Genomic DNA, 26,694 nt, shown 5'->3' on the forward strand with positions numbered 1-26,694 from the left:
GATCAACAGTGCCACACCCCCACATCTTTTGTCTCCCCCTCCCCCCCCATCCTTTCTGAAACATCTGAAGCCTGGCACTCGAAGTAACCATTCCAGCCCGAGCCATCCAAGTCTCTGTAATGGCCTCAACATCATTTCATCATAGTTTGAGAACTGAAAACTTCTAATATTCCAGCTTATTTGCGAGATAATTTGCCGCTTGTCAGATGCCCTATCTGAGCTGATATACTTAACTGCATTTAGGTTCAACATATAGTACAAACAGGCAAGAGATTTTCAAAACTATTTCAAGAATTACTTTATTTATTAAATAATATTTTAAAACACATGAAAACAGGTACAAATAATTGTGTTTTTACACTTTACATGCCCTTAGTATTTCAACATTCTGACAAACATTACAGCTCTCTGTGGAAGAATCAGTAAAAATTGTTATTTTTCATTACCACAGTTGATTTTATTTATATCATTAATCCTGAAATTTGAGTTTCTCATTATCCTGAAACTTCACATATTGCTCTCTAGTGGTTTCACATCAAAGGACAGACGCGTAAGCTCTTCACAACTCACAAAATGCAATCATATATAATTAGCTCTTTTAACCGCAAAGTGAATGCTAACCTTCAGTTCAAACTGGAAGGACAAAATATTAAGTATTCAAATTGCTTAGGAAAAGTTGAATAAGTAATAAAACATTTTATCATAAACTTTTAATGACATATCTGAATCATAATTCATGTTTTTGCATAATCAACCAGACTCAGAAATTCATAAATACAAGACCACAGCAGAGCAGTGCTTTTTCGCCTGTCACTTCCCCTCCCTCTCATGTCTTTATTCTAGTCTTCACCTGTGTGAGGATGAACAGCCTCGAACTGAAACACTGACTGTTCATTTTCCTGCATTGATGCCACTTGACCTGCTGAATTCCTTAAATATCATTTGTTTTTCTCTCCAAAATCACAGATCTGGCATGCAAACCCAATTCCAGCTTGCATGCCAAGCTTACACTGGAATCACAAACTGCATCTGAATGGTATCACCCACAAACAAAAGGACACCTAGGTTAGCAGAGAGGTGCGAATTTTTGATGCCATGCTCTACTCAATACCATTTTTTAAACAATCCTTCCATTTATTGCATTATCATTCATTTATTCAATAGTCACAAAGAAATGGTGATTTTCTTCAGTTAAGCAATTAAGATTCAAACATGGCTCAGTAAATTTGCAAATCCATTACAAAAACACTCAAAATGCCCGCCTGCATACCTCTGAAAACCACTCATCATTCTTGTCGCTTCTCTAGAGTAAAGGCGATAATATATTACTTCTTTATCTTATGAAGAGGGATTATAGCCTGTGATGTTTCAGAAGCTTGACTTCAATTTCTACTTGGATCTTTTATCCTGAATTAACTGCCTTAGGAGTGTCCTCTTTCATTCCAGTTCTTCTGCAAGTACAGATTTTTCTGCTCTCCTTGCAATTTGGATACTTTTCCACCTCTGTCACTATATCTTTAAATGCCACTTTTCCACAGGGAATATACAGTTGAATATACACAGCTTTCATTTCTACTGATATTCATTCTTATGTTTCTTATTTTGGTGTGAATGGAGCAGGAGTGGAGATTATTTTGCCCCTCAAGCCTACTTCTCTATTTAACAGAACCATGGCTCAGCTTCACCCTCAAGACTGTTTTCCTGCTTTAATCACATATCCCTTGATTCCCCTAATAGCCAAAAACATATCAGCCAGAGTTGTCAATAAAATCAGCAAGTAATTCTTTGTCCACGGCAACCCAGAGAAGAGAGCTCCAAAGACTCACAAGTAATTCTTACTCAGTGCTAGATGACCCTCTTCTCATTTTAAAAACTGCAACTCCTGGTTGCAGTTTTCTTAGACTAGGAAACATTCCCCTACATCAATCATGACGAGGCCACTGAGATCGAAGTTCAATTCTTATTCCAAACTACATAAGCTTATCCTACGACACAACTTATCCTCGTATGACACAACTGTCATCTCAGAGACAAGTCTGATGAAATGTTACTACATTCCATTTATAGCAAGTATTGTTTTGTTTAGGCAAGGATATCAAATTTGCACACAATATTCCAAATGTTGTCTCACCAGGCCCCTATATAATAGTAGCAAGTGCCACTAAAAGGAAAAGTACAGGTCAATAAATGCAGGCTCTTCTCACATGATCCAGAACTGTATCAAATCATTTAAGATTAAAGATTTAAAGGGAAAGAGCTTTCATCTCTTTTCTGCTGCACCCCAAAAGCATTAGATCTCGCAAGTTTACTATTCTACACTCAACTGCAACTGAAAGGTCACTAACAAGAGATCAATAGTTTGGATTAGAAAGGAGCAAATGGAAAAAGTTTCCAAAGATTGGATGGTCATCTGAAATTCTCAACCTGAAAGAATAAGGCAGAAACACGCATCACTAATATACCATACCATAATCAGTAATTGAAAAATCCTATCTTACAAGGTCACAGAGCAACTGTATACATGATAGGAATTTGGAAGAACCTATTGATATCTGATTTTTGCTAGCATGGACATAGTGTTCTAACTGGCAACCCCCTATGCTGTAAATTCTATGTTTCTGAAACTTAGATGAGAACTGAGCATCTCAAGATCAATTATAAAATTAATGACAAAAACAGGCTTACCCCAGACTGCAGTATTTTTATGTACATATCAAATTGAGGAGTATGTATACCTTCTATAGCAGATGCAAATACCTTCTCCATGTAATTGAATATTTTTCAGTCAACAGGATGTGAACAATGTTTAATTATTATTCTATTTTGAAATGTTAAAGAGCTATCAAAATCGGTATTAGTGGGCGCAACATACTCAGATGTCTCTTAAACAAGATTTATGGAGAAAATTACCAATCTAAAATCTAGTCATCTATCTTATCCTGTATGGTAAGCAATTTGTGATTTGCATCTCATTAAAATGTGCAAGCAAGCTCTTAAGTGTCAATTTATACTGCTGAATATCATTATGCAAATTTCTTTGTAAACAAGCTGGAATTATTTTATTTCGATAAGACAACCTATCTAACATCAAAGAAGTATAATATTATGTAAATAATTCAAATTTAACTTAAATTTTAATGTCGCAAATACAATTTTGATTATTCTTCACTATCTGGTGCTTCTGTCCTGATATCATCAGGCACCATGCACAGTTTGGATTATGTTATCAAGAAGATGCATTAGATAAACTAGTTTAAAACCTGAAAACATTGTCTAAAATTCTATCATATAGCAAAGGAAACCACTGGGTCTGGGAAAAGATAATAAAGCAGTGATAATAATTTACAAAATTATTTATTCAGTGATACAATGGGCAGTAGGCCCTTCAATCCACATCACCTCGACAAACTTGATTAACCCTAACCTACCTAATCATATAGCAATTTACAATGAACAATTAACCAACCCAATACATCTTTGGAAAGTGGGAGGAAACTGGAAGATGCGGAGAAAACCCACACATTCCACGGGGAGGATGTACAGAGACTCATTACAGAACGGCACTGGAATTGAACTTCATAACACCCTGAACTGTAATAATGCTGTGCTAACTGGTATGCTACTGTGTACAGTAATTGCACCTGCCATGAATTATTTTAACATTACAGATTGGCTACAATGAAATGGGCTCAACAGCCTACAATGAGAATTTTGCCTTTCCTTCAACTTCAGCGTTTATCCTAATGATGGCTGAGCCCTTAGCTTCTCTGTAATCAGAAAAGTAGCAGAATAGTAAACATTCTGCATCTGTATTTCAGTGCTTAGAGTTGTCATGCATTACCTCCCAGCTTTGCTACTGGTAGCAGTACAATCTTACTTGCTGCATTTACAACAAAGTCAATGCTAGTGATAGTAAAACTATTGGAAAAGACATCCAAATCAACAAGATATACGAAGGACTTTAAATACCCTTTGCAAGATCTGGGATGATAAGCTTAACATTTATCCAAAGTTAAAAAAGCAGAAAAAATTACAATGTCATTGATTAGCAAGTACATGATGCATTGCAATGCTTCTCACATTTTTGTTGATAGAGAGGGAGAGCAAGCGATATCAATCTCTATACAGTAATATCTTTTTCATTTTCTGCTCACATTTATACAGTGGCCAAGCAGGCAACATTGTAGTAAATTAATGCTGCAGCCTCTACACCATCTTCACTTATCCCAGTATCATAATTGATGAATTAAGTTTTCATTCCAATTTCCAATCTTGGAATCTCAAAAATGGAATCTTCTGCACTATAATGTAATGAGGCAGCACTTACCTACAGTACAGTATTTGAAATATGGTGCAGTTCTCTGGTATACCTTTAAAAGCTTCAATACGTTACAAAGATCCTGAAAATGAATCCTCAAAACACTCTCATACCTTAACAGTAACCCAGTAGTAAGACTAATGAAGTGTTTTTCTAATGTGACCTCCACAAGAGAAACCACAAAACTCCAAGACTGAGCACTTTAAGGAAGGAATTCAAAACAAATTTAGCTAATTAGTGTTCAAGAAGCTTAGGCAAAAAGAGAGGCTAATGCATGGAAAATCACTGAAGTTTTCCTTTTAAAGAATTATTTTTAATTACAAAGCAAAAAAAAAGCACCCACTCGTGAAGAGTTAATCAAACCAGTTTTGCAACGTCCACAGAATCTGAGGATGTCAAATGGCAAAAATGCTTTAAAAAATAATTGCTAGAGGAACTCATCATCCATAGAGGGAGATGGACAGTCAACCTCTCAGGCCAAAACCCTACATCAATCAACTTATTCCATCCTCAGATGCTGCCTGACCCACTGCCATCCTCCAGCAATTTGTTTATTGCTCCATAATCCAGCATCTGTGATCCCTTATGCCTCCAGGTTTAAGGTTATACTAATTTCTAAACTTCAAGGGAGGAAAGTATAAAGAAAATTTGGCAAAACAGTGTGAAAAATCTGACCAAAGACTTGAGTTCTTTTTCCTATTCAGCTATACAAATACATTGATGAAGCACCTACACATCTGCCAATTTAATGCAAATAAAGAAACTAAATTAAAACAAGGTATCTAAATATCTGCAAACCATGCCACAACAACTAGAGGCAAAGGTAAAGATTTTTTTGAGGTTGTATTTAGTAACACCACATATAATCTGCTATGCAAAAACCTTGTATGACAAGCTACATACACTCAGTGGATACCATATTGATATTCTCAGCCCTTCACTATTATAACTCTGTTTAATGAAAGATGCTCTGGTGCACATGACTAAGTATATGGATATACACTCAGTGATCAATTTATTAGGTACATTTGCTCATTAATGCAAATATCTAGTCAACCAATTATGTGGCAGCAACTCAGTGCATAAAAACATGCAGACATGGTCAACATGTTCAGAAGTTGCTCAGACCAAACGTCAGAATGGGAAAGAAAAGCGATCTAAGTGGCTTTGACCATGGATAATTATTGGTGCCAGAAGGGGTGGTTTGAGTATCTCAGAAATTGCTGAACTCCCAGGATCTTCACACACAATAGTCTGTAGCTTACAGAGAATGGTGCAAAAAAACTAAAAACATCCAATGAGCAGTAGTTCTATGAGTGATAAAGCCTTGTTAATGAGAAAGGTCAGGGAAGAATGGCCAAGTGATGCAAGCTGACAGGGAGGCAACAGTGACATAAATAATCACGCATTACAACAGTGGTGTGCAGAAGAGCATCTCTGAACACACAATATGCCAAACCTTTAAGTGGATGGGCTACAGCAGCAGAAGACCACACCGGATTTCACTCCTGTGGCCACTCCAGTACCTAATAAATTGGCCAATAAGTGTATAAATTGCCATATTAAATACAGCAGGGCAGAATTTAAGATCAGCAGTAAAAACAAGTTCTTGAAACAAAAAGCATCTGACCATGTAACATTTCATTATATGGTTCGTTGACGAGCTGTGTGATTTAAAAAACACCCCGAGAGTCTCAATGCTACCTATGACAGCTGATAAAATAGCAAATTATGTAATTATATCAACTACAAGCTGAAATTTCTGAAACTGAAAGTAACTGAGTTACTGTATACTAAGGTTAAGCAGCTTTTATGGAGCAAACTGTTCCATCAACTTTGTTGAGTTTCTGAAAAATCACAGTTCTTGCCAATACACAACAGAACTTTGCCAGATTAACTAATACAGGAGCTTCTAATTAAAACCACCAATACGACAGACAATTTAAATTTCTTCAACTGTAACAGATCAAACACTACTAACGGTGCAAGGACCTAATTAGCGTTTTTATTTGGAAACTTATGTTCCAATCACTAACCTTGAGCAAGCAGACCTCAGATCCCTTTGCTTTCAAAACAGTGTGAAAGCAAGCCACTATTAGTATCTTTTTATCAGAGCTTATTAGCCTCATGGAAACTCTGACCTGGCTCAAAACAATATTTCCAGAGTCAATATTTTCCTCCAGAAGTACTTGAGCATTAGACCTCTGCCTTCCAAAATGAAAATATGTTGAAAGCCCGATCTTCCAGCACACCAAAGTTTACTGTGAGCAGTATTTTACGGAAGATAAATGGCCAAAAATTGCAATGAATGAATAATTAGGTGTTCCTAAATTAAATTTGCATGTAATCATCAGAAAGATGCCTACCATTCCATGCCCAGACCATATTTCAGTGAATTTGATCATTTGGCTGTCATTTTCCTGCATGCAGGCAGAGACTCCAGAAATTAGGACAACAAAGAGATAGTTGTGGAGGCAGAGGCGCAGCAACAGGATTGTTTCCAGTGGGTGGACTGCACTGTGTTCAAGAACTCTGCAGATCTAAATCAATAAACCAAGGTTGCGATGGACTTTATTAAAACCGCTGTAGACAAGTGTGTCCCCACAAGATCATTCAGTCTTCCCCAACCAGAAGCCCTAGATGAACCATGAGATCCTTGCTGAGGGCTAGGTCAGAGGCTTTCAAGTCTGGTGACCAAGAAAGTTATACAAGACATCCAGGTACAATCTCCGGAAAGCCATCTCACAACTGAAATGACAATTCCAGACTAAACTTCAATCAACAAAGGATGGTCAACAGTTGTGGCAAGGCTTGAATGCTGTCACCTCTTATAAAGTCAAATCAAGCAGCATAGGCAACAACAGAGCTTCATATTCCGATGAGTTCAATATCTTTTATCCTCATTTTGACCATCAAAACATGGAGGAACCATCGCAAACTCCCTCAACCCTGATGATCCTGTGATTTCAGTCTCCAAGGCTGGCGTGTGAGCAGCCTTCAGGAGGGTGAACCCACGAAGAGCACCTGGCCCAGACAAGGTACCTGACCAAGTACTAAAGACCTGTACTGATCCACTGGCTGGTGTGTTCACTGAGATCTTTAACCTCCCACTTAGGCAGTTTGAGGAACCCATCTTCTTCAAGAAGCCTTCACTTATACCAATGCCCAAGAAGAACTTAGTAACCTGCCTCAATGACTATCATCCAGTTGCACTTATATCTGCAGTGATGAAGTGTTTTGAGAGGTTGATGAAACACATTAACTCCTGCCTGAGTAGCGACTTGGATCTGCTCTAATTTGGCTACTGGCACAACAGGTCCACAGCAGACACCTTCTCATTGGCTCTTCACTCAACCCTGTAACATCTGAACAGGAGTGATGCATAATCAGGATCCTCTTAATTGACTACAGTTCCGTATCCATTATTATTTCCCCCTCAAAACTAATCAATAAGCTTCAAGACCTCAGCCTCATTACATCCTTGTGCAATTGGATCCTCGATTTCCTCACCTGCAGACCCCAGACAGTTTGGATTGGCAACATCTACTCCACAATCTCCATCAGCATAGTAGCACCACAAAGCTGTGTGCTTAGCCCCCTACTGGCTTTATGATTATGACTGTGAGACTAAGCACAGCTCCAATTCCCTATTGAAGATGGTTGACGACACCACTGTCATAGCCGAATCAAAGTTAGTGACAAGTCAGCAAATAGGAGGGAGATTGAAAATCTGGCTGAGTGGTGCCATAACAACAACCTCTTACTCAATGCCAGCAAGACCAAGAAGCTGATTATTGACTTCAGAAGGGGAAAAAAAGGTCTATGAGCTAATCCTCATTTGGAGGATCAGAGGTGGAGGGGGTCAGCAACTTTAAATTCTTCAGTGTTATTATTTCAGAGGATCTGTCCTGGGCCCAGCACACAAGTGCAATTACAAAACAAAACACAGCAGTGCCTGTACTTCCTGCAGTTTGTAAAGGTTCAGCATGACATCTAAAACTTTGCCATTGTTCTATAGATGTATAAAAGAGAGTATATTGACTGTCTACATCACAGACTGGAATGAAAACATCTACACCCTGGAATGGAAAATCCTACAAAAAGAAATGGATATGGCCTAGTCCATCATGGGTGAAGCTCTGCACACCAGTGAGCACATCTACAAAAAGCACTGTCGCAGGAAAGCGGCATCCATCAAGAACCCTCACCACCCAAGTCACGCTCTCTCCTCGTGGATGCCATTAAGGGGAAGATACAGGAGCCTCAGAACTCAACACCACCAGGTTCAGGCACATTACTACCCCGCAATAATCAGGCCCTTGAACAAAAGAGGATAACTTCACTCAACTTCATTTGCCCCATCGCCGAACTGTTCCCACAACCTATAGACTCAGTTTCAAGGATTCTTCATCTCACGTTCTTAATATTTATTGTTTATTTATTTATTTTTATCATTTCCAGTTTGTTGTCTTTTGCACACTGGTTGAACACACAAATTGATGCAGTCTTTCACTGATTCTGTTATGGTTATTATTCCATTATGGACTTATTGAGTATGCCCACAACAAAATGAATCTCAAGGTTGTATATTGTGACATATGTATTTTTGATATAAATTTATTTTTAACTTTGAACAGTTTACCCTTTCCAACCAATTCTACCAGAAACTGCATACAGTGCTCTTGTGACAACCAAAATCTCAAAAGAAACTGGAATTGCAGAATTATTTCACACTTACAGTTACCGCTACATGGCCAAATATCCCAACACTTGTAAAGGCCTTGTATGTCTAGGGCTCTCAATGACACATTTTACATGGGACTACTATTGATAACTTTGATGCATATTTCGAATCTATATGTATCGATGCTTTAAACATATTATTAACATAGACTATAGAGCATACAGTACAGCTCAGTACAGGACCTTCGCCCCACAATGTTGTAAGGACCCTCAAACCCTGCCTCCCATATAACTCCCCACCTTAAATTCCTCTATATACCTGTCTAGTAGTCTCTTAAACTTCACTAGTGTATCTGCCTCCACCAACTCAGGCAGTGCATTCCATGCACCAACCACTCTCTGAATAAAAAAACCTTCCTCTAATATCCCCCTTGAACTTCCCTCTCCTTACCTTAAAGCCAGGTCCCTCTCGTACTGAACAGTGGTGACCTGGGGAAGATGCGCTGGCTATCCACTCTATCTATTCCTCTTAATATCTTGTACACCTCTATCATGTCTCCTTTCATCCTCCTTCTCTCCAAAGAGTAAAGCCCTAGTTCCCTTAATCTTTGATCATAATCCATACTTTCTAAACCAGGCAGCATCCTGGTAAATCTCCTCTGTACCCTTTCCAATGCTTCCACATCCTTCCTATACTGAGACGACCAGAACTGGACACAGTACTCCAAAAGTGGCCTAACCAGAGTTTTATAGAGCTGCATCATTACATCGTGACTCTAAAACTCTATCCCTCGACTTATGAAAGCTAACACCCCATAAACTTAACTGTCCTATCTACCTGTGAGGCAACTTTCAGGGATCTGTGGACATGTACCCCAAGATACCTCTGCTCCTCCACATTACCAAGTATCCTGCCATTTACTTTGTACTCTGCCTTGGAGTTTGTCCTTCCAAAGTGTACCACCTCACACTTCTCTGGGTTGAACACCTGCAACTTCTCAGCCCACTTCTGCATCCTATCAATGTCCCTCTGCAATCTTCGACAGTCCTCTACACTATCTACAACACCATCAACCTTGGTGTTGTCTGCAAAACTTGCCAACCCACCCTTCTACCCCTACATCCTGGTCATTAATAAAAATCACAAAAAGTAGAGGTCCCAGAACAGATCCTTGTGGGACACCATTAGTCACAACCCTCCAATCTGAATGTACTCCCTCCACCACAACCCTCTGCCTTCTGCAGGCAAGCCAATTCTGAATCCACCTGGCCAAACTTCCCCGGATCCCATGCCTTCTGACTTTCTGAATAAACCTACCATGTGGAACCTTGTCAAATGCCTTACTAAAATCCATGTAGATCACATCCACTGCACTAGCCTCACCTATATGACTGGTCACCTCCTCAAAGAACTCTATCAGGCTTGTTAGGCACAATCTGCCCTCCACAAAGCCATGCTGACTGTCCCTGATCAGACCATGATTCTCTAAATGCCCACAGATCCTATCTCTAAGAATCTTTTCCAACAGCTTTCCCACCACAGACGTAAGGCTCACTAGTCTATAATTACCTGGACTATTCCTACTACCTTTTTTGAACAAGGGGACAACATTTGCCTCCCTCCAATCCTCTGGTACCATTCCCGTAGATAACGAGGACGAGGAATGGTATTTTCATTTTAAAACATTGGGAGGCACTCCGTTTAAAAAAAAAAGTGCCTGCAATATTCAATGGCATAAGGAGGAAAATACACGCACAATTCCCTCAGATTTTCCATTGTCACTTTAATACAAGGATTATATACAGTGCAGTAAAAAGAGCATGTACAATAACAAACTCCAATTATTTGGATATCCATTATACTGTAACAAAGGCAAATATATGCTTCTTGCTTCTGCTTTTATCTATGTTCACAGAAAACAAACAGCGGATACTGACGCAAAATCTTTCTCAGGCGCTGGCAATCCAAAAAGTACATCAACAACCCAATCCATCACTGATACCTCAGAAAAAGGTGGTACTATCTTGTCTGAGGAAACAGCAGCAGAGGCACAGGAGGGGCTGAGTACCATTACCATCAACATCCAAGCAGCAAAACACAGCCAGGAAGACGTCATCTCAAATGCAGGATCCTCCAAAGGCCACTTCACAAAAAGATGACGTCATACCTCACTACACCTGGAAAACATGAATGGACACATCAGGCATATGGGTCAGGAGCCATTCTCTCAACCCTTCTTAACCCCACATCTAACCAATGCTGCACCTGCACTGGAAGCACATGGCGAGACAGCACTGTGTCAGCTTATAGATACAAGTGGACCTACTCTGCGTATTGCTGGCATGGGTACCTTAAGTTATTACACTGTCTTGTCAACTCTGAATTTCAAACAAAATATGCATAGAAGTGTGATTTGTGGTGAGAGGGCTTTATCTATTCAAAATATTGGGCAGCTGGGTGAAATGCCCTGACTACATGAAGTCACATATGGCATATTTTGTTGCCAATTTGTGGAGTTTGGCACTCCTCTGAACCACACACAAAATGAAGTGGGGGGGGGGGGGGTGGGAAGCACAGAGCTAACTTACACATAGTCGTGTATTAGCCAACTGCACATGTGTGATAATTCCTCTATAATTAGGGTGGTGAGCTGTCAGGTCAGTTAACTTTGATCTAATTAATGTCTGGTCACTTCTACTGGAAATTGGGTGTTAATTAAGGACAACTTTGGGACACTGCCATGAAGCAACAGAATGTCTGGCAGTTTAGGCTCACATCTGCATCACCACCTGTAGGATAGATGATAGAACAAAAATTGGGATTAATTAATTGCCTTCTGCAGCTTGAGTGCATGTACACTTCTAGCAAAGAATGAATAATGATTGGCTATTTTATCATTGAAAATACATATTCACTGCCCTTGTGTATTCAAGGGCCTGGAATTCCAACTTCATCCATTTACCCATGCCCAATCTCTGTATCTTCCCCCCTCCTCTAACACATCAGCTGCTCAAGCACACACCTCATGTGTCCTGGCACTTTCATCCGCTCAATACATGTGTGACATCCCTTGTTCGGTTGCCAGCACTCTTGTCTCGAGTCAAGTTCAAGTACCACAACAGACAGATCCACAGGCATGTCCTAACACAACAGACAGATCCACAGGCATGTCCTAACACAACACCACAGTGGCAGCTGCACTGAGGCACCAACTTTAAAATCAGCTGCCAAAACAGACCTTATTGGATACGTCAAGCAGCTATTAAAAATTCAGCAGTATTGCCTTGTGACAAAATACACCCGCAACCACACAAATTCTAAAATTCTGTGATAATTATTGCTACCTTCACAATGAATAGGCCAACAATGTTCCTCAATCAACATTAGAGGAACAAATTAGCTTCATCTTGTATCTCTCTGCAATGTGTTCTGTTTCCCATCTCTGTAATGCTTTTAATTAGAATGTTTAAAAGAAACCCCAAAGTGCAAATTCTGTCTTCATAAGGACAGAGGTATTATTGGAAACTTCATCCATTTATTCATTTCACCATTATTCAAGAAATAACAGAGTACCTGTTACAGAGCCAACATCCAACTTCAAAACACCACAGAAACACAAATTAAAGTGCTAATCTTTTGGATGTGCACAAATTGGTTTTATCATGATTACCTTTAAAATCCATCGATAACTTGACACAAAGTCTTTGGAATAATCTGAAGATGTGGCCAGGCAAGTTATCATGTTTACATGATTTCCTCTTTAACTCAGCAGCGACAGAGAAATCAAAAAAATTTAGCTCTGGTTTGCCTACCTGACCCAATGGAAAAACGTAGTTAAGTAAAAACAACACACACAAAATGCTGGTGGAACACAGCAGGCCAGGCAGCATCTATAAGGAGAAGCACTGTCAACGTTTCGGGCCGAGACCCTTCGTCAGGACTAACCGAAAGGAAAGATACTAAGAGATTTGAAAGTAGTGGGGGGAGGGGGAAATGCAAAATGATAGGTGAAGACCAGAGAGGGTGGGTTGAAGCTAAGAGCTGGAAAGGTGATTGGCGAAAGTGATAGTATCACCTTCTCCAGCTTTATATCACTTTCGCCAATCACCTTTCCAGCTCTTAGCTTCATCCCATCCCCTCCGGTCTTCTCCTATCATTTCGCATTTCCCCCTCCCCCCACTAACAAATCTCTTAGTAACTTTCCTTTCGGTTAGTCCTGACGAAGGGTCTCGGCCCGAAACGTAGACAGTGCTTCTCCTTAGATGCTGCCTGGCCTGCTGTGTTCCACCAGCATTTTGTGTGTGTTGTTTGAATTTCCAGCATCTGCAGATTTCCTCGTGTTTGTTAAGTAAAAATAATTCCTGCAAAAATTTGCATTGTGCGCTGCAGACTTAGAGCCGACAGCTCACATATATAATAAGGATTTTCAAATTAGAGGGTTAGCTTGTTTACAGAACCACAGACCTCTGTAATATGCTGGGTTCCGGTTAATTGGGATACATTTTAGCCCAGTTAAGTGGCTGCCTCAATTAGCCAAAGTTTCATGGAAACACAAAAATACGAACTACTGTTTAACTGAGTAACGAAGTATGTATTTACATGAATGCAGAATCCCACTGTGCTACATGGTGGGGTTTAAACTAGAATTGTTGGAGGATGGGAACCAGAATGCCAGAACAGTTAGTAGAGAAGTTGTGAAGACAGATATTGTTAAGTCTTAAGGCAAAGTCAGGAACCAAAAAGTTGAGCATGGTGCAACTAGTGTCCTGAACTGTGTATACTTCAATCTAAGTAGTATCGTTCGAAAGCTTATGGGGTGCTAGCTAGGGCTTTACTCTTTGGAGAAGAGGGGGATGAGAGGAGACATGATATTAAGAGGAACAGATAGTGGACATCCCCAGGGTACCACTGCTCAGTACAAGAGGACATGGCTTTAAGGTAAGGAGTGGGAAGTTCAAGGGGGATATTATAGGAAGGTTTTTTACTCAGAGAGTGGTTGGCGTGTGGGATGCACTGCCTGAGTCTGTGGCAGAGGTAGATACACTAGTGAAATATAAGAGACTACTATACAGGTATATGGAGGAATTTAAAGTTGGGTAGGTTATATGGGAGGCAGGGTTTAAGGGTCAGCCCAACATTGTGGGCTGTACTGTGCTATACTATTCTATATTCTATGAAAGGCAGATGAGTTCGGGCATGGATCAACACCTGAAACTATGACAGTGTAGCATTGAGACTTGTTTGCAGGAGGGGCAGGACTGGAAGCTCAATAGTCCGGGGTTCTGTTGTTTTAAATACCACAGAGCAGGAGGGATTAAAGGAGGAATGGTGGTGTTACTAGTCAGGGGAAATGTCACATAGTGCTCAGTCAGAACAGACTGGAGAACTCATCTGGTGAAGTATTATGGGTGGAACTGGGAAATAAAAAAGATGTGATCACGCTAATGAGGCTATATTAAAGACCACTCAAAAGTCTGAGGAATTTAGAGGAACAAATTTCCAGAGATTGCAGACTGTTGCAGGAAACATAAGGTTGCCATGGTAGGTGATTTTAACTTTCCACATATTAACTAGGACTCCCATACTGTAAAAGGACTAGATGGGATAGAGTTTGTCAAATGTGTTCAGGGAAGTTTCCTTGATCAGTACATAGGAGTGTGTGACATTTGATCTGCTATTAGGGATGAGACAGGGTAGGTGACAGAAATTTGAATAGAGTAACGTTTCGAATCCAGTTATCACAATGCCATTAGTTTCAAACTAAATATGCAAAAAAAATAGGTCTGGCCACCGTTTGTGAATTGGAGAAGGGTCTATTTTGATGGTATCAGAAAGGATCCAGCAAGTGTCTAGCAAAAATGCACTTGGTAAGTAGGAGGCCTCCAAAAGTGAACTTTTTTGAGAGTACAAAGCTTGTATGTGCCTGTCAGAATAAAAGGTAAAGATAACAGGTGTGGGGAATCAAGAGAAATTGAGGCCTTTGTTCAGCAAAAAGGAGGTACATAGCAGGTATAGGCAGGCAGGAACAAATAAGGTACTTATGGAGTATAAGACATGCCAGAGACCAAATAAAAAAGAAATCTGGAGGGCTAAAAGAAGGCATGAGGTTGCCCTAGCAGACAAGATGAAGCAGAATCCTAAGGATTCTGCAGGATCTGCTGGGGGCTAGATCTGTGGTATTCAGATCAGTAAAAAAAAAAACAGGTATAAATTGTGGAGAGCTATTTTAAGAGCTAAGGAACAATTCTGAGCGAGGTTAGTGGGAAAATCAGATTCATGTCAACTAAGGTACAGTTTGCAGGCCATTATTTCCTACAAAGCAAAACCTAACATCATGAATGGCAAAGATGCTTCACTCCCAGATGAGTTCAATACCTTTTATGCTCACTTTAAAAGGGGGGGAAAGAACTACAGCTATGACAAACCCTGCAGCACCCAATGACCCCGTGATCTCCATCTCACTGGCCAACATCAAGGTGAACCCTCTCAAGGTAACAGGCCCTAATGTAGTACCTGGTAGGGCTCTGAATACCTGTGCCAACCAACTGGCAGGGGTGTTCAAAGACATTTTCAGTCTCTCAGGTTCCCACCTGTCTCAATAGGGCAACAACTATACCAGTTTCCAAGAAAAGCAGGGTGAGTACTTAAACAACTATCATTCAGTAGCACTCACATCTGCTGTGATTAAGCACTTTGAGAGGATGGTTATGACCAGGATCAACTGCTGAATCAGCGAAGTCTTAGACCCACTGCAATTTACCTATCGCCACATTAGGTCTAAAGTGGCCACAATCTCATTGGCTTTTCACGCAGCCTTTCATCACCTGGATGATACAAATACCTATGTCAGGATACTGTTTATTGACTGCAGCTCTGTGTTTAATACAATCATTCCTACAATTCTGATTAAGAAGCTCCAGAAGGTGGGCCTCTGTACCTCACTCTACAAAAGATCCTCAACTTCCTAACAGAAGACCACCATCTGTGCATGTCAAAAATAACATCTCCACCTCACTGATAATCAACACTAGCACACCTCAAGGAAATTTGCTTAGCCCACTGTTCTACTCTCTCGACACACTTGACTGTGTAGCTAGACACAGCTCAAATGTCATCTAAATATTTGCTGGTGATACAGCCATTGGTGGCAGAATTCCAAATGGTGACACGAGTGCATACAGGAGCAAGATATATCAGCTAGTTGAATAGTGTCACAGCAACAATCTTGTACTCTACGTCATAAGACTAAAAGAATTAATTGTTAGCTTCAGAAAGGGAGAACACACACCAGGGACCAGAACTGGAAAAGTCAGCGATATCAATAAAGATCTATCCGGGACCCAACATATCGATTCAGCTACAAAGGTTTCATGACAGTGGCTATATTTCATTAGGCACTTGAGAAGATTTGGTATTTCACCTAAAATGCTCTTAAATTTCTGCACATTTGTACCACGGAGAGCATTCTAACTGGCTACATCACTATCTGGAATGGAGGGATCACTGTACAGGATCAAAATAAGTTGAAGACTGACGTAAACTTAGTCAGCTCCATCATGGGCACTGGCCTCTGCAGTAGCTAGGACATCTTCAAAAAGCAATGTCTCAAAAAGGTGTCATCCATCATGTCTTGTTCTCATTGTTACCATCAGGAAGGAGATACAGAAGTATGAAGGCAAACACTCAACAATTCAGGAACACCACCTTTCTCTCAGCCATCCAATTTCTGAATGGATACTAAAGCCATTTCCACGACCTCATTATTTTATGATCAGAATCGTAATCCATTTGTGGAGCCAAAAGAGGGGCAGATCTTACATTTTTTTTTGCATCTGTATTTAGACAGGATATGGACACAGAGCCTATAGAAGTGAGGTAAAGCAACATCAATATCATGGACCTTACACAGATTACAGTGGAGGAGGTGTTTACTGTGCTGGAGCAAATTAGAGAAGATAAATCTCCAGGGCCTGGCAGGATGTTCCCTTGGATGCCGCAGGAGGTGAGTGCAGAAGTTGCCGGGGCCCTAGCAGAGATATTGAAATCATCCCTAGCAACCCGTGAGGTACCAGAGAATTAGAGGAAAAGCAATATTGTTCCGCTGCTCAAGAAAGGCTCCAAAAATAAACCAGGAAACTATAGGCTGGTGAGCCTGACATCAGTAGTGGGAAAGTTATTGGAAAGTATTCTGAGGGACCGGATATGTAAGTATTTGGATAAGCATGGATTAATTAAAGATAGTCAGCATGGCTTTGTGCATGGTAGTTAGGTCTAATCAATCTTAAGAGTTTTTCAAGGAAGTTATCAGGAAAGTTGATGAAGGCAATGCAGTGGATGGTATCTACATGGACTTCAGTAAGGCACCTGACCAAGTCCCACATGGGAGGTTAGTCAAAAAAGTTCAGTTGCTTGACTTTCAAGTTGAGGTAGTAAACTGGATTAGACACTGATTTTGTGGGAGAAACCAGAGAATGGTAATAGATGTTTGTCTCTAACTGGAGGCCTGTAACTACTGAAGTGCTGCAGGGATCAGCGCCAGGCCCATAGTTTGCCATCTATATCAACGATCTGGATGATAATGTGGATTGGGAATGTGGACAGCAAGGAAGGCCATCATGGCTTGCAGTGGGATCTCAACCAGCTAGAAAAATGGGCTGAAAAAAAGCAGATAGAATTTAAAGCAAACAAGTTTGAGGTGGTGCACTTCAGTAGGACTAACCAGGGCAGATGTTACACAGTGAATGGTAGAGCACTGAGGAGAAAAAAGGGGCTGGGAATACAGGTACATAATTTGCCCAAACTCAACTTTTAGGCTTCATAAACCAAAAGTACTGAGTACAGAAGACGGATGTTATGTTGAAGCTGTTACGACTGGAGAGGCCTAATTTGGAGAATGTGTGCAGTTTTGGTCATCTACCTACAGGAAAGATGTAAAAAAGATTGAAAGAGTAGACAGAAAATTTACAACATTGTCAGATCAGGAGGACTGGAGTTATAAGGGAAGATTAAATAGGTTAGGACTTTATTACTTGGAACATAGAAGATTGAGAGAAGATTTGATGGAGCTACACAAAATTATGTGAGGTATAGATAGTGTAAATACAAGCAGGCTATTTCTACGGAGGCTGAGAGGACTACAACCAGAGATCATGGGTTGAGGTGAAAAGTTTAAAGGAACATTAGAACAACTTCCTCACTCAGAGGGTCGTGACAGTGTGAAACAAGATAACAGCGCAAGTGGTGCATGCAAGTTTGATTTAACATTTAAGAGAGGTTTGAATAGGTACATGGATGATAGGGGTATGGAGGGCTATGGTCCTAGTGCAGGTCAAAGGGAGTAGGCAGTTTAAAATGGACTAGATGGGATGAAAGGCTTGTTTCTGTACTGTACTTTTCTATGACTAACAAATTAGAACATTATCAACACTACTAGTGTATCATAAAACTGTGTTTTAGTTCATCAGTTATTGATGGAGGAATTCATCCAGTATATGCGCTCTTTTAATTGAATGTAAATAAATACAATTATGACAGACACCTAGTATAGAAAATGAACTGCCCTCAAGCAATACTATTGATGACTGCATCCTCCAAATCTTCATTTTCATTGTAACATTCAACATGATTGTCAATACCTTCAAATTATTCATAATACCCAACTTAATGAAGTAGTAGAATCTTTTTATTTTCATTACTGCCAGTACTACGTGATAGTGATGGTAAGAATTGGAGGAGATGGCAGATGACTGCGTGGCTGAGGACTTGGTGCAGGAGGCAGGGTTTTAGATTTTTGGACCATTGGGATCTCTTTTGGGAAAGGTGGGACCTGTACAGATTGGATGGGTTGCACCTGAACTCAAGGGGGAGCAATATCCTTGCTGGTAGGTTTGCTAGCATGGTTTGGGAGGGTTTAAACTAATTTGCAAGGGGGATGGGACCCAGAGTGATAGAGCAGTGAAAGAAGTGCATGGAGTAAAGCCAGATCTAACATATAGAGAGGCTTTGAGGAAAGAGCAACAGAATACAGGGTATAAAGGTAGTAAGGTAGAAGGGCTAAGGTGTGTGTACTTCAATGCAAGAAGCATCGGGAACAAAGGTGATGAACTGAGAGCTTGGATACATACATGGAATTATTACGCAGTGGCCATTACAGAGACTTGGCTGGCACCAGGGCAGGAATGGATTCTCAATATTCCTGGATTTCAGTGCTTTAAAAGGGATAGAGAGGGGGAAAGGGGAGGAGGGGTAGCATTACTGGCCAGCGATACTATTACAGCTGCAGAAAGGGTGGGTAATGTAGCAGGATCCTCTTTTGAGTCAGTATGGGTGGAAGTCAGGAACAGGAAGGGAGCAGTTATTCTACTGGGGGTATTCTATAGGCCCCCTGGTAACAGCAGAGATACCGAGGAGCAGATTGGGAGGCAGATTTTGGAAAGGTGCAAAAATAACAGGGTTGTTATCATGGGTGACCTTAATCCTAATTTTGTTTGGCACTTGATTAGTTCCAAGGGTTTAGATGGGGCAGAGTTTGTTAAGTGTGTCCAGGATGGATTCCTGTCACAGTATGTTGACAGACCAACTAGATCTAGTATTAGGTAACGAACCGGATCAGGTCACAGATCTGTCAGTGGGTGAGCATCTGGGGGACAGTGATCACCGCTCCCTGACCTTTAGCATTATCATGGAAAAGGATAGAATCAGTGAGGACAGAAAAATTTTTAATTGGGGAAGGGCAAATTATGAGGCTATAAGGCTGGAACTTGCGGGTGTGAATTGGGATGATGCTTTTGCAGGGAAATGTACTATGGACATGTGGTCGATGTTTAAGGATCTCTTGCAGGATATTAGGGATAAATTTGTCCCGGCGAGGAAGATAAAGAATGGTAGGGTGAAGGAACCATGGGTGACAAGAGAAGTGGAAAATCTAGTCAGGTGGAAAAAGGCAGCATACATGAGGTTTAGGAAGCAAGGATCTGATGGGTCGATTGAGGAATATAGGGTAGCAAGAAAGGAGCTTAAGAAGGGGCTGAGAAGAGCAAGAAGGGGGCATGAGAAGGCCTTGGCAAGAAGGGTAAAGGAAAACCCCAAAGCATTCTTCAATTATGTGAAGAACAAAAGGATGACAAGAGTGAAGGCAAGACTGATAAGAGATAAAAGTGGGAAGATGTGTCTGGAGGCTGTGGAAGTGAGCGAGGTCCTCAATGAATATTCCTCTTCGGTATTCACCACTGAGAGGGAACTTGATGACAGTGAGGACAATATGAGTGAGGCTGATATTCTGGAGCATGTTTATATTAAGGGAGAGGAGGTGTTGGAATTGTTAAAATACATTAGGATGGATAACTCCCCGGAGCCTGATGGAATATTCCCCAGGCTGCTCCACGAGGCAAGGGAAGAGATTGCTGAACCTCTGGCTAGGATCTTTATGTCCTCGTTGTCCACGGGAATGGTACCGGAGGATTGGAGGGAAGAGAATGTTGTCCCCTTGTTCAAAAAAGGTAGTAGGGATAGTCCGGGTAATTATAGACCGGTGAGCCTTACGTCTGTGGTGGGAAAGCTGTTGGAAAAGATTCTTAGAGATAGGATCTATGGGCATTTAGAGAATCATGGTCTGATCAGGAACAGTCACCTGGCTTTGTGAAAGGCAGATCGTGCCTAACTAGCCTGATAGAGTTCTTTAAGGAGGTGACCAGGCATATAGGTGAGGGTAGTGCAGTGGATGTGATCTACATGGATTTTAGTAAGGCATTTGACAGGGTTCCACATGGTAGGCTTATTTAGAAAGTCGGAAGGCATGGGATCCAGGAAAGTTTGGCCAGGTGGATCAGAATTGGCTTGCCTGCAGAAGGCAGAGGGTCGTGGTGGAGGGAGTACATTCAGATTGGAGGGTTGTGACTAGTGGTGTCCCACAAGGATCTGTTCCAGGACCTCTACTTTTTCTGATTTTTATTAACAACATGGATGTGGGGGTAGAAGTTTGCGGACGACATCAAGGTTGGTGGTGTTGTAGATAGTGTAGAGGATTGTCGAAGATTGCAGAGAGACATTGATAGGATGCAGAAGTGGGCTGAGAAGTGGCAGATGGAGTTCAACCCAGAGAAGTGTGAGGTGGTGCACTTTGGAAGAACAAACACCAAGGCAGAGTACAAAGTAAATGGCAGGATACTTGGTAGTGTGGAGGAGCAGAGGGATCTGGAGGTACATGTCCACAGATCCCTGAAAGTTGCCTCACAGGTAGATAGAGTAGTTAGGAAAGCTTATGTGGTGTTAGCTTTCATAAGTCGAGGGATAGAGTTTAAGAAACACGATGTAATGATGCAGCTCTATAAAACTCTAGATAGACCACTTTTGGAGTACTGTGTCCAGTTCTGGTCGCCTCAGTATAGGAAGGATGTGGAAGCATTTGAAAGGGTATAGAGGAGATTTACCAGGATGCTGCCTGGTTTAGAAAGTATGGATTATGATCAGAGATTAAGGAAGCTAGGGCTTTTCTCTTTGGAAAGAAGGAGGATGGGAGGAGACATGATAAAGGTGTACAAGATATTAAGAGGAATAGACAGTGGACAGCCAGTGCCTCTTCCCCAGGGCACCACTGCTCAGTACAAGAGGACATGGTTTTAAGGTAAGGGGAGGGAAGTTCAAGGGGAATATTAGAGGAAGGTTTTTCACTCAGAGTGGTTGGTGCGTGGAATGCACTGCCTGAGTCAGTGGTGGAGGCAGATACACTAGTGAAGTTTAAGAGACTACTAGACAGGTATATGGAGGAATTTAAGTTGGGTGGTCATATGGGAGGCAGGGCTTGAGGGTCGACACAACATTGTGGGCCGAAAGGCCTGTAATGTGCTGCACTATTCTATGTTCTATTCCTGGCATCTCCAAGCCTGAATTTAGAGACCCAAGTCTACACATTGAATAGACACAAGTCATCTTACTTGTAAATCTCTGAAAATATCAAATGCCTTACCCATGAATATGGTGAGCATCATTTATACACAAGATATGTTTATGGTTTTTACCTGATTGTTTTGCAGACTTGCCAATAACTTACTAGCTACCTAAATTGACCCTTTAAACAGAACTGCATGCCAGACCATTTCAAAGAGCACATAAAAGTGAAGTATGTTGATGGGAGCAGAGTCATGCACAATCAGGATATCAGGTTTCCAGCAAATGAACTAGAAGGCTTTATGCTAAAATTTGGTGGTCTCATTAACACCATTATATTAGCCTTTCATAAGAAGTTCCAGATATAATTTATATTTTGCAAATTCCTTGGTTGCAGTCAAACTCATTACTAGATCAGAAGTCCAAGCCTCTTAACAAAACACAATGCTACCTTAACCAGTACAGCACTGAAATTGTGCATAAAATCCACAAAAATGTTCTTCTTGCGATAAAATTACATCAACATTGAAAAGAATCTTTGACTATGTTAAAACTTGCCTTTGCAGAAGAGTATCCCATGACTCTAAATGCCCTGAGATCATGTTCCAAGAAATAACTCAAGAATTCGCAAAAGTGCATGCAACCATCAACTTGGGGGGGGGGGGGGGGGGGGGAGAGGGAGAGAAGTAGTGGGCATTTCTCCTGTAGCTAAGCAACAGTCCAAAGACAAAGAATTGTGCCTGTTAAAGCAGTGTATTAATGAGTTAACAGGTGGTGATATGTCTTTCAACTGTGGAGGTCACCAAGTTCTCTGTAACATAATCTAATCACATTTCTGCACTACCAAAGATTTTAAAATCTGCTCAACCCAATCACTCCTGTAGGACACTTATGAATTCACTTATTTTGAAACAAAGTGCCTTTCTAAAGCTTATGAAAATACCATTTAGTCAAGGAACATTTTTGAAAACAAGAAACAAAGTGAAGTTTCTTGTTGGTACCGTGGGCATGGTCTGAATTCACCAGGCAATCCAAAGCTCTTCTAGCGCACAGGACTAAAGGTTCACCAAACATCCAGGCTAAAGGTGATAACATGCCCAATTCTGCCCCTACCCCAAACCTGCCATTAAATCAACTTGACAACTACTTAACTGCACTTCAACTACCTCAAAATATTCCTCTGATAATCTCACCTCTCAATGTCATCAACATTTTAAAATAACATTTACAAATGGCAATGAAAACAGAAAATTCTGGAAAATCAGCTGTCTTGCAGCATTTTGAAGAAAATTGAAATTAAAGTTTTAGGATAATCACCTTCCACTGGTACTAGAAAATAGAAACATAGAAAACCTAAAACACAATACAGGCCCTTCGGCCCACAAAGCTGTGCCGAGCATGTCCTTACCTGAAAAATTACCTAGGGTCACCCATAGCCTTCTATTTTTCTAAGCTCCATGTACCTATCCACGAGTCTCTTAAAAGACCCTGTCGTATCACCTCTCCAGCAGCCCATTCCATGCACTCACCACTTTCTGTGTAAAATAAAACAACTTACCCCTGACATCTCCTCTGTACCTACTTTCAAGCACCTTAAAACTGTGCCCTCTTGTGCTAGCCATTTCAGCCATGGGAAAAAGCCTCTGACTATCCACACAATCAATGCCTCTCATCATCTTATACACCTCTATCAGGTCACCTCTTATCCTCTGTCACTCCAAGGAGAAAAGGCCGAGTTCACTCAACCTATTTTCATAAGGCATGCTCCCTAATCCAGGCAACATCCTTTTAAATCTCCTCTGCAAATGTAACAAATCAAACATTTAACTTCTGAAATGAAATGTCATCCAAAATATAAGCTTTGTTTCTCTTTCCTTTGATGCTGCCTGACCTGAGTATTCCTGGCATATCGTTTCTACTTCAGATATGCAGCAGCTGCCAATTTCGATGATAGATAAGAATAACATGAGGGTCACAATCTATTCCTTTAATTAAGAAATGTCAGACTTGATCCCACAGATGAGATGAGTTTGACTTTATCACTACCAAGATACTGCAGTTACCAAGTGTGAATTTTCGACTCGAATTTTGAGATTACCATGGCATTAAACAAAAATGGAAGAAACAATACTTCTACCTTAATCAAGAGATAAAGCAACGTATATCTCGCTGCATGAAATAAGATGACTAGACAAATCAATCCTTCGTAATTATTGTGCAGCAAATAGTTACAATTCTCAAAACGCATTAAGTAACTTTTGAAAGTCTAAAAACTACAGATGTTGGAAATTAGAAAATATAGCAAATTGTCAGCAGGTTTCCGAGCATCTGTGGAAGAGAAACAAATCAAATTTGGTAATGAGCCCTGAAAACTGCAACATGCACACAAAGAGGTGAGGTGCTGCAGCAGACCACAGACAAATTAATCAGAATACCAGCGAGATGAGAATTGAAGCAGCTAGAATCAGGAAGCCCAGGGTCATCTCTGCAGGTTAAGCGTACAAGGACTTCACACAGATCACGCAATCCGCATTTGCTTTCCCCATTTCAGAGAAGACTGTTTTTTGTTCCAAATGCAATGCGCTAGACTAGATTGAAAGAAGCACAAATGAGTCACTACTTCAGTTATAAGTGCTGTTTGACCTCTGGATGGTGAGAAGTGATGAAATAAAATACTAAGTGTTGCATCTTAAGCAGATAAGCACAGAAGTGCAATGAGAAAGGGCCTGGTTTGGTTGAAACTGAAGGGCAGGCTAGGAAGTCAAGGGGAATGGGTCATTCAGAGTTCAATTTGTTTGATACTCTCCAATCTGCTGGATACTTCCAAAATTAAATAACTCTTGCCAGACTGCTAGACTACATTAGTGTGGATCTGATGGGCTAGTAATGGTTACAATAGTATACCTGATTGCCTTCATGTATAGTATGCGGTCATCATCCTGAAAACAATGCATCTGGACTTTAGCAGGTTCCCTCTTTTATCCAATCTTTTTGATTAGGATAGATCCCGACTGTCTCTTGTTTGAACGCCGTTGTCAGTGCATTTCTTTATGAAGCTTGTGGACAATACATTTCTAGTGGATGGATTTAATGTCTATTACACCTGCTTTGAGAAGACAAACAAAATTCGACAAAGGCACATCTCCCCGTTCCCTACTTGTTTTGTCCCTTGTATCTCAGTGGCAGAAATCAGACACGAGGAAATCTGCAGATGCTGGAAATTCAAGCAACACACACAAAATGCTAGTGGAACACAGCAGGCCAGGCAGCATCCATAAGGAGAAGCACTGTCGACGTTTTGGGCAGAGACCCTTCATCGGGATAGAAATCAGATCTGCTTTTTCAACGGTAAACTCTTGGAAAGGAGCCAGCCCAATGGAGTCCCTGGACAGGTTCTGAAATCATGCGCCAATCAACGGGCCATCATCTCTTCTTACATCTTCAATTTCTCACTACCACAGTCTACTATCCTCATCTACTTCAAGGAAACCGCCATCATTTTTGTCACCAAGTAAATGTAGTGTCTCTATGACAATCCATCAGCAGCTCCAACATTGGGGGGGGGGGGGGATAGAAGCAATCACCTATCAGGGCACCGTAGCAGCAGCCAGGACAGTGGAACTTGGCCAGCTCCGAGACTCAGCAGGGTCTCAGAACAGGAAAGTCAAGGGGAACAACAGTGAGAAGAGATGCAATACTTGGAGAAACAAGCAGAAGGATCTGTGGCCACGAAAGAGAGTACAGAATGGTGTATTGCCTCCCAGGTACCCGGTTCGAGGATGTCTCAGAGCAGCTGCAGAATATTCTCCAAGGGGAGAATGGGTAGCCGGAGACTGCGATGTACTTTAGCACCAATGAAAAAAAAGGAGAAAGGTACTGCAGAGCGAGTACAGGGTGTTAGAGAAGAGGGTGAAAAGCAGGACATCAAAAGGTAGTAATCTCTATGTTGCCCCTAGTGCCACACTCTAGTCCAGGGGTGGACAAACTTTTTGACTTGAGGGCCACAAAGGGTTCTAAAATTTGACAGGGGGGCCGGATGAGGAGCAGATGGATGGAGTGTTTTGGTAATACACCTCATAAGAGAAAATAAAATATCATGGGATATGTAGAAAACATGTGCTTTAATTTCAATTGAAAATGAACAAATGCATTACAACAAAATATCTGTCTTTGAAGTCCCATGGTATTTAGCTATTTATTGAAATGACTTTTAAAACACTGAAAATTAAATGAATAAAATAGCTTTTTTTAATAGTAACAGTTATTATTTTAAAGCACTGAAAATTCTGTTATCCTTCAAGATATTATCATCATCACTCTCCTCCTGACTGTCTTTATTTCAAAAACGGTAGGAGATGCAGGTCTACTTGTCCTGCTCCTTCTTATTCAATTGTTCCCTGTGCCAAAACTCAACAACGACCCGCAGAATGACAAAGCAGGGAGAGCGCGCCGGTATGCAGAGCTCTGTGCTCGCAAATCCCCGCAGGCTATCTCTCTGAGCCGGAACGCTGGCTAATTGTGAGCCAATTCGGATGTGCCAGGAAATGGGTCGCCACAAGGTCACAAAGTAAAGCGCAAATGTGGAGTAATACGCTGCACCTCAACAAAGGTCAATGTATATAGAGTGCATCATCTATTGGGAAAACGCCAGAATTGTGGGGGAAAAACTTTAACAAGGTTTATTAATATAATTTCATCAAGTTCAGCGGGCCGGATTAAAAAGCTTAACGGGCCGCATATGGCCCGCGGGCCGTAGTTTGCCCATCCCTGCTCTAGTCAGTGCAAGAATAGAAAGACAACAGGTGAA

At 41.0% G+C, this 26,694-nt stretch overlaps 1 protein-coding gene across 5 annotated transcripts in view; it reads right to left on the reverse strand.

The window, feature by feature from the left end:
• The window catches only part of slc36a4 (solute carrier family 36 member 4), a 270,839-nt gene that overhangs the window by 150,676 nt on the left and 93,469 nt on the right, over window positions 1-26,694 (reverse strand). Inside the window, exon 10 of one of the 5 annotated variants that reach the window (XM_059964608.1) lies at window positions 290-11,179. The exons of the other annotated variants lie outside the window; for them this stretch is intronic. Coding sequence (XP_059820591.1) covers window positions 11,164-11,179 — 16 coding nt within the window. The 3' untranslated portion in view covers window positions 290-11,163. Of the gene's footprint in view, window positions 1-289; window positions 11,180-26,694 lie in introns of those variants that run through there. 5 annotated transcript variants of the gene reach the window in all.

Source organism: Hypanus sabinus, chromosome 3, assembly GCF_030144855.1.
Source record: "Hypanus sabinus isolate sHypSab1 chromosome 3, sHypSab1.hap1, whole genome shotgun sequence".
NCBI classification, from domain to species: domain Eukaryota; kingdom Metazoa; phylum Chordata; class Chondrichthyes; order Myliobatiformes; family Dasyatidae; genus Hypanus; species Hypanus sabinus.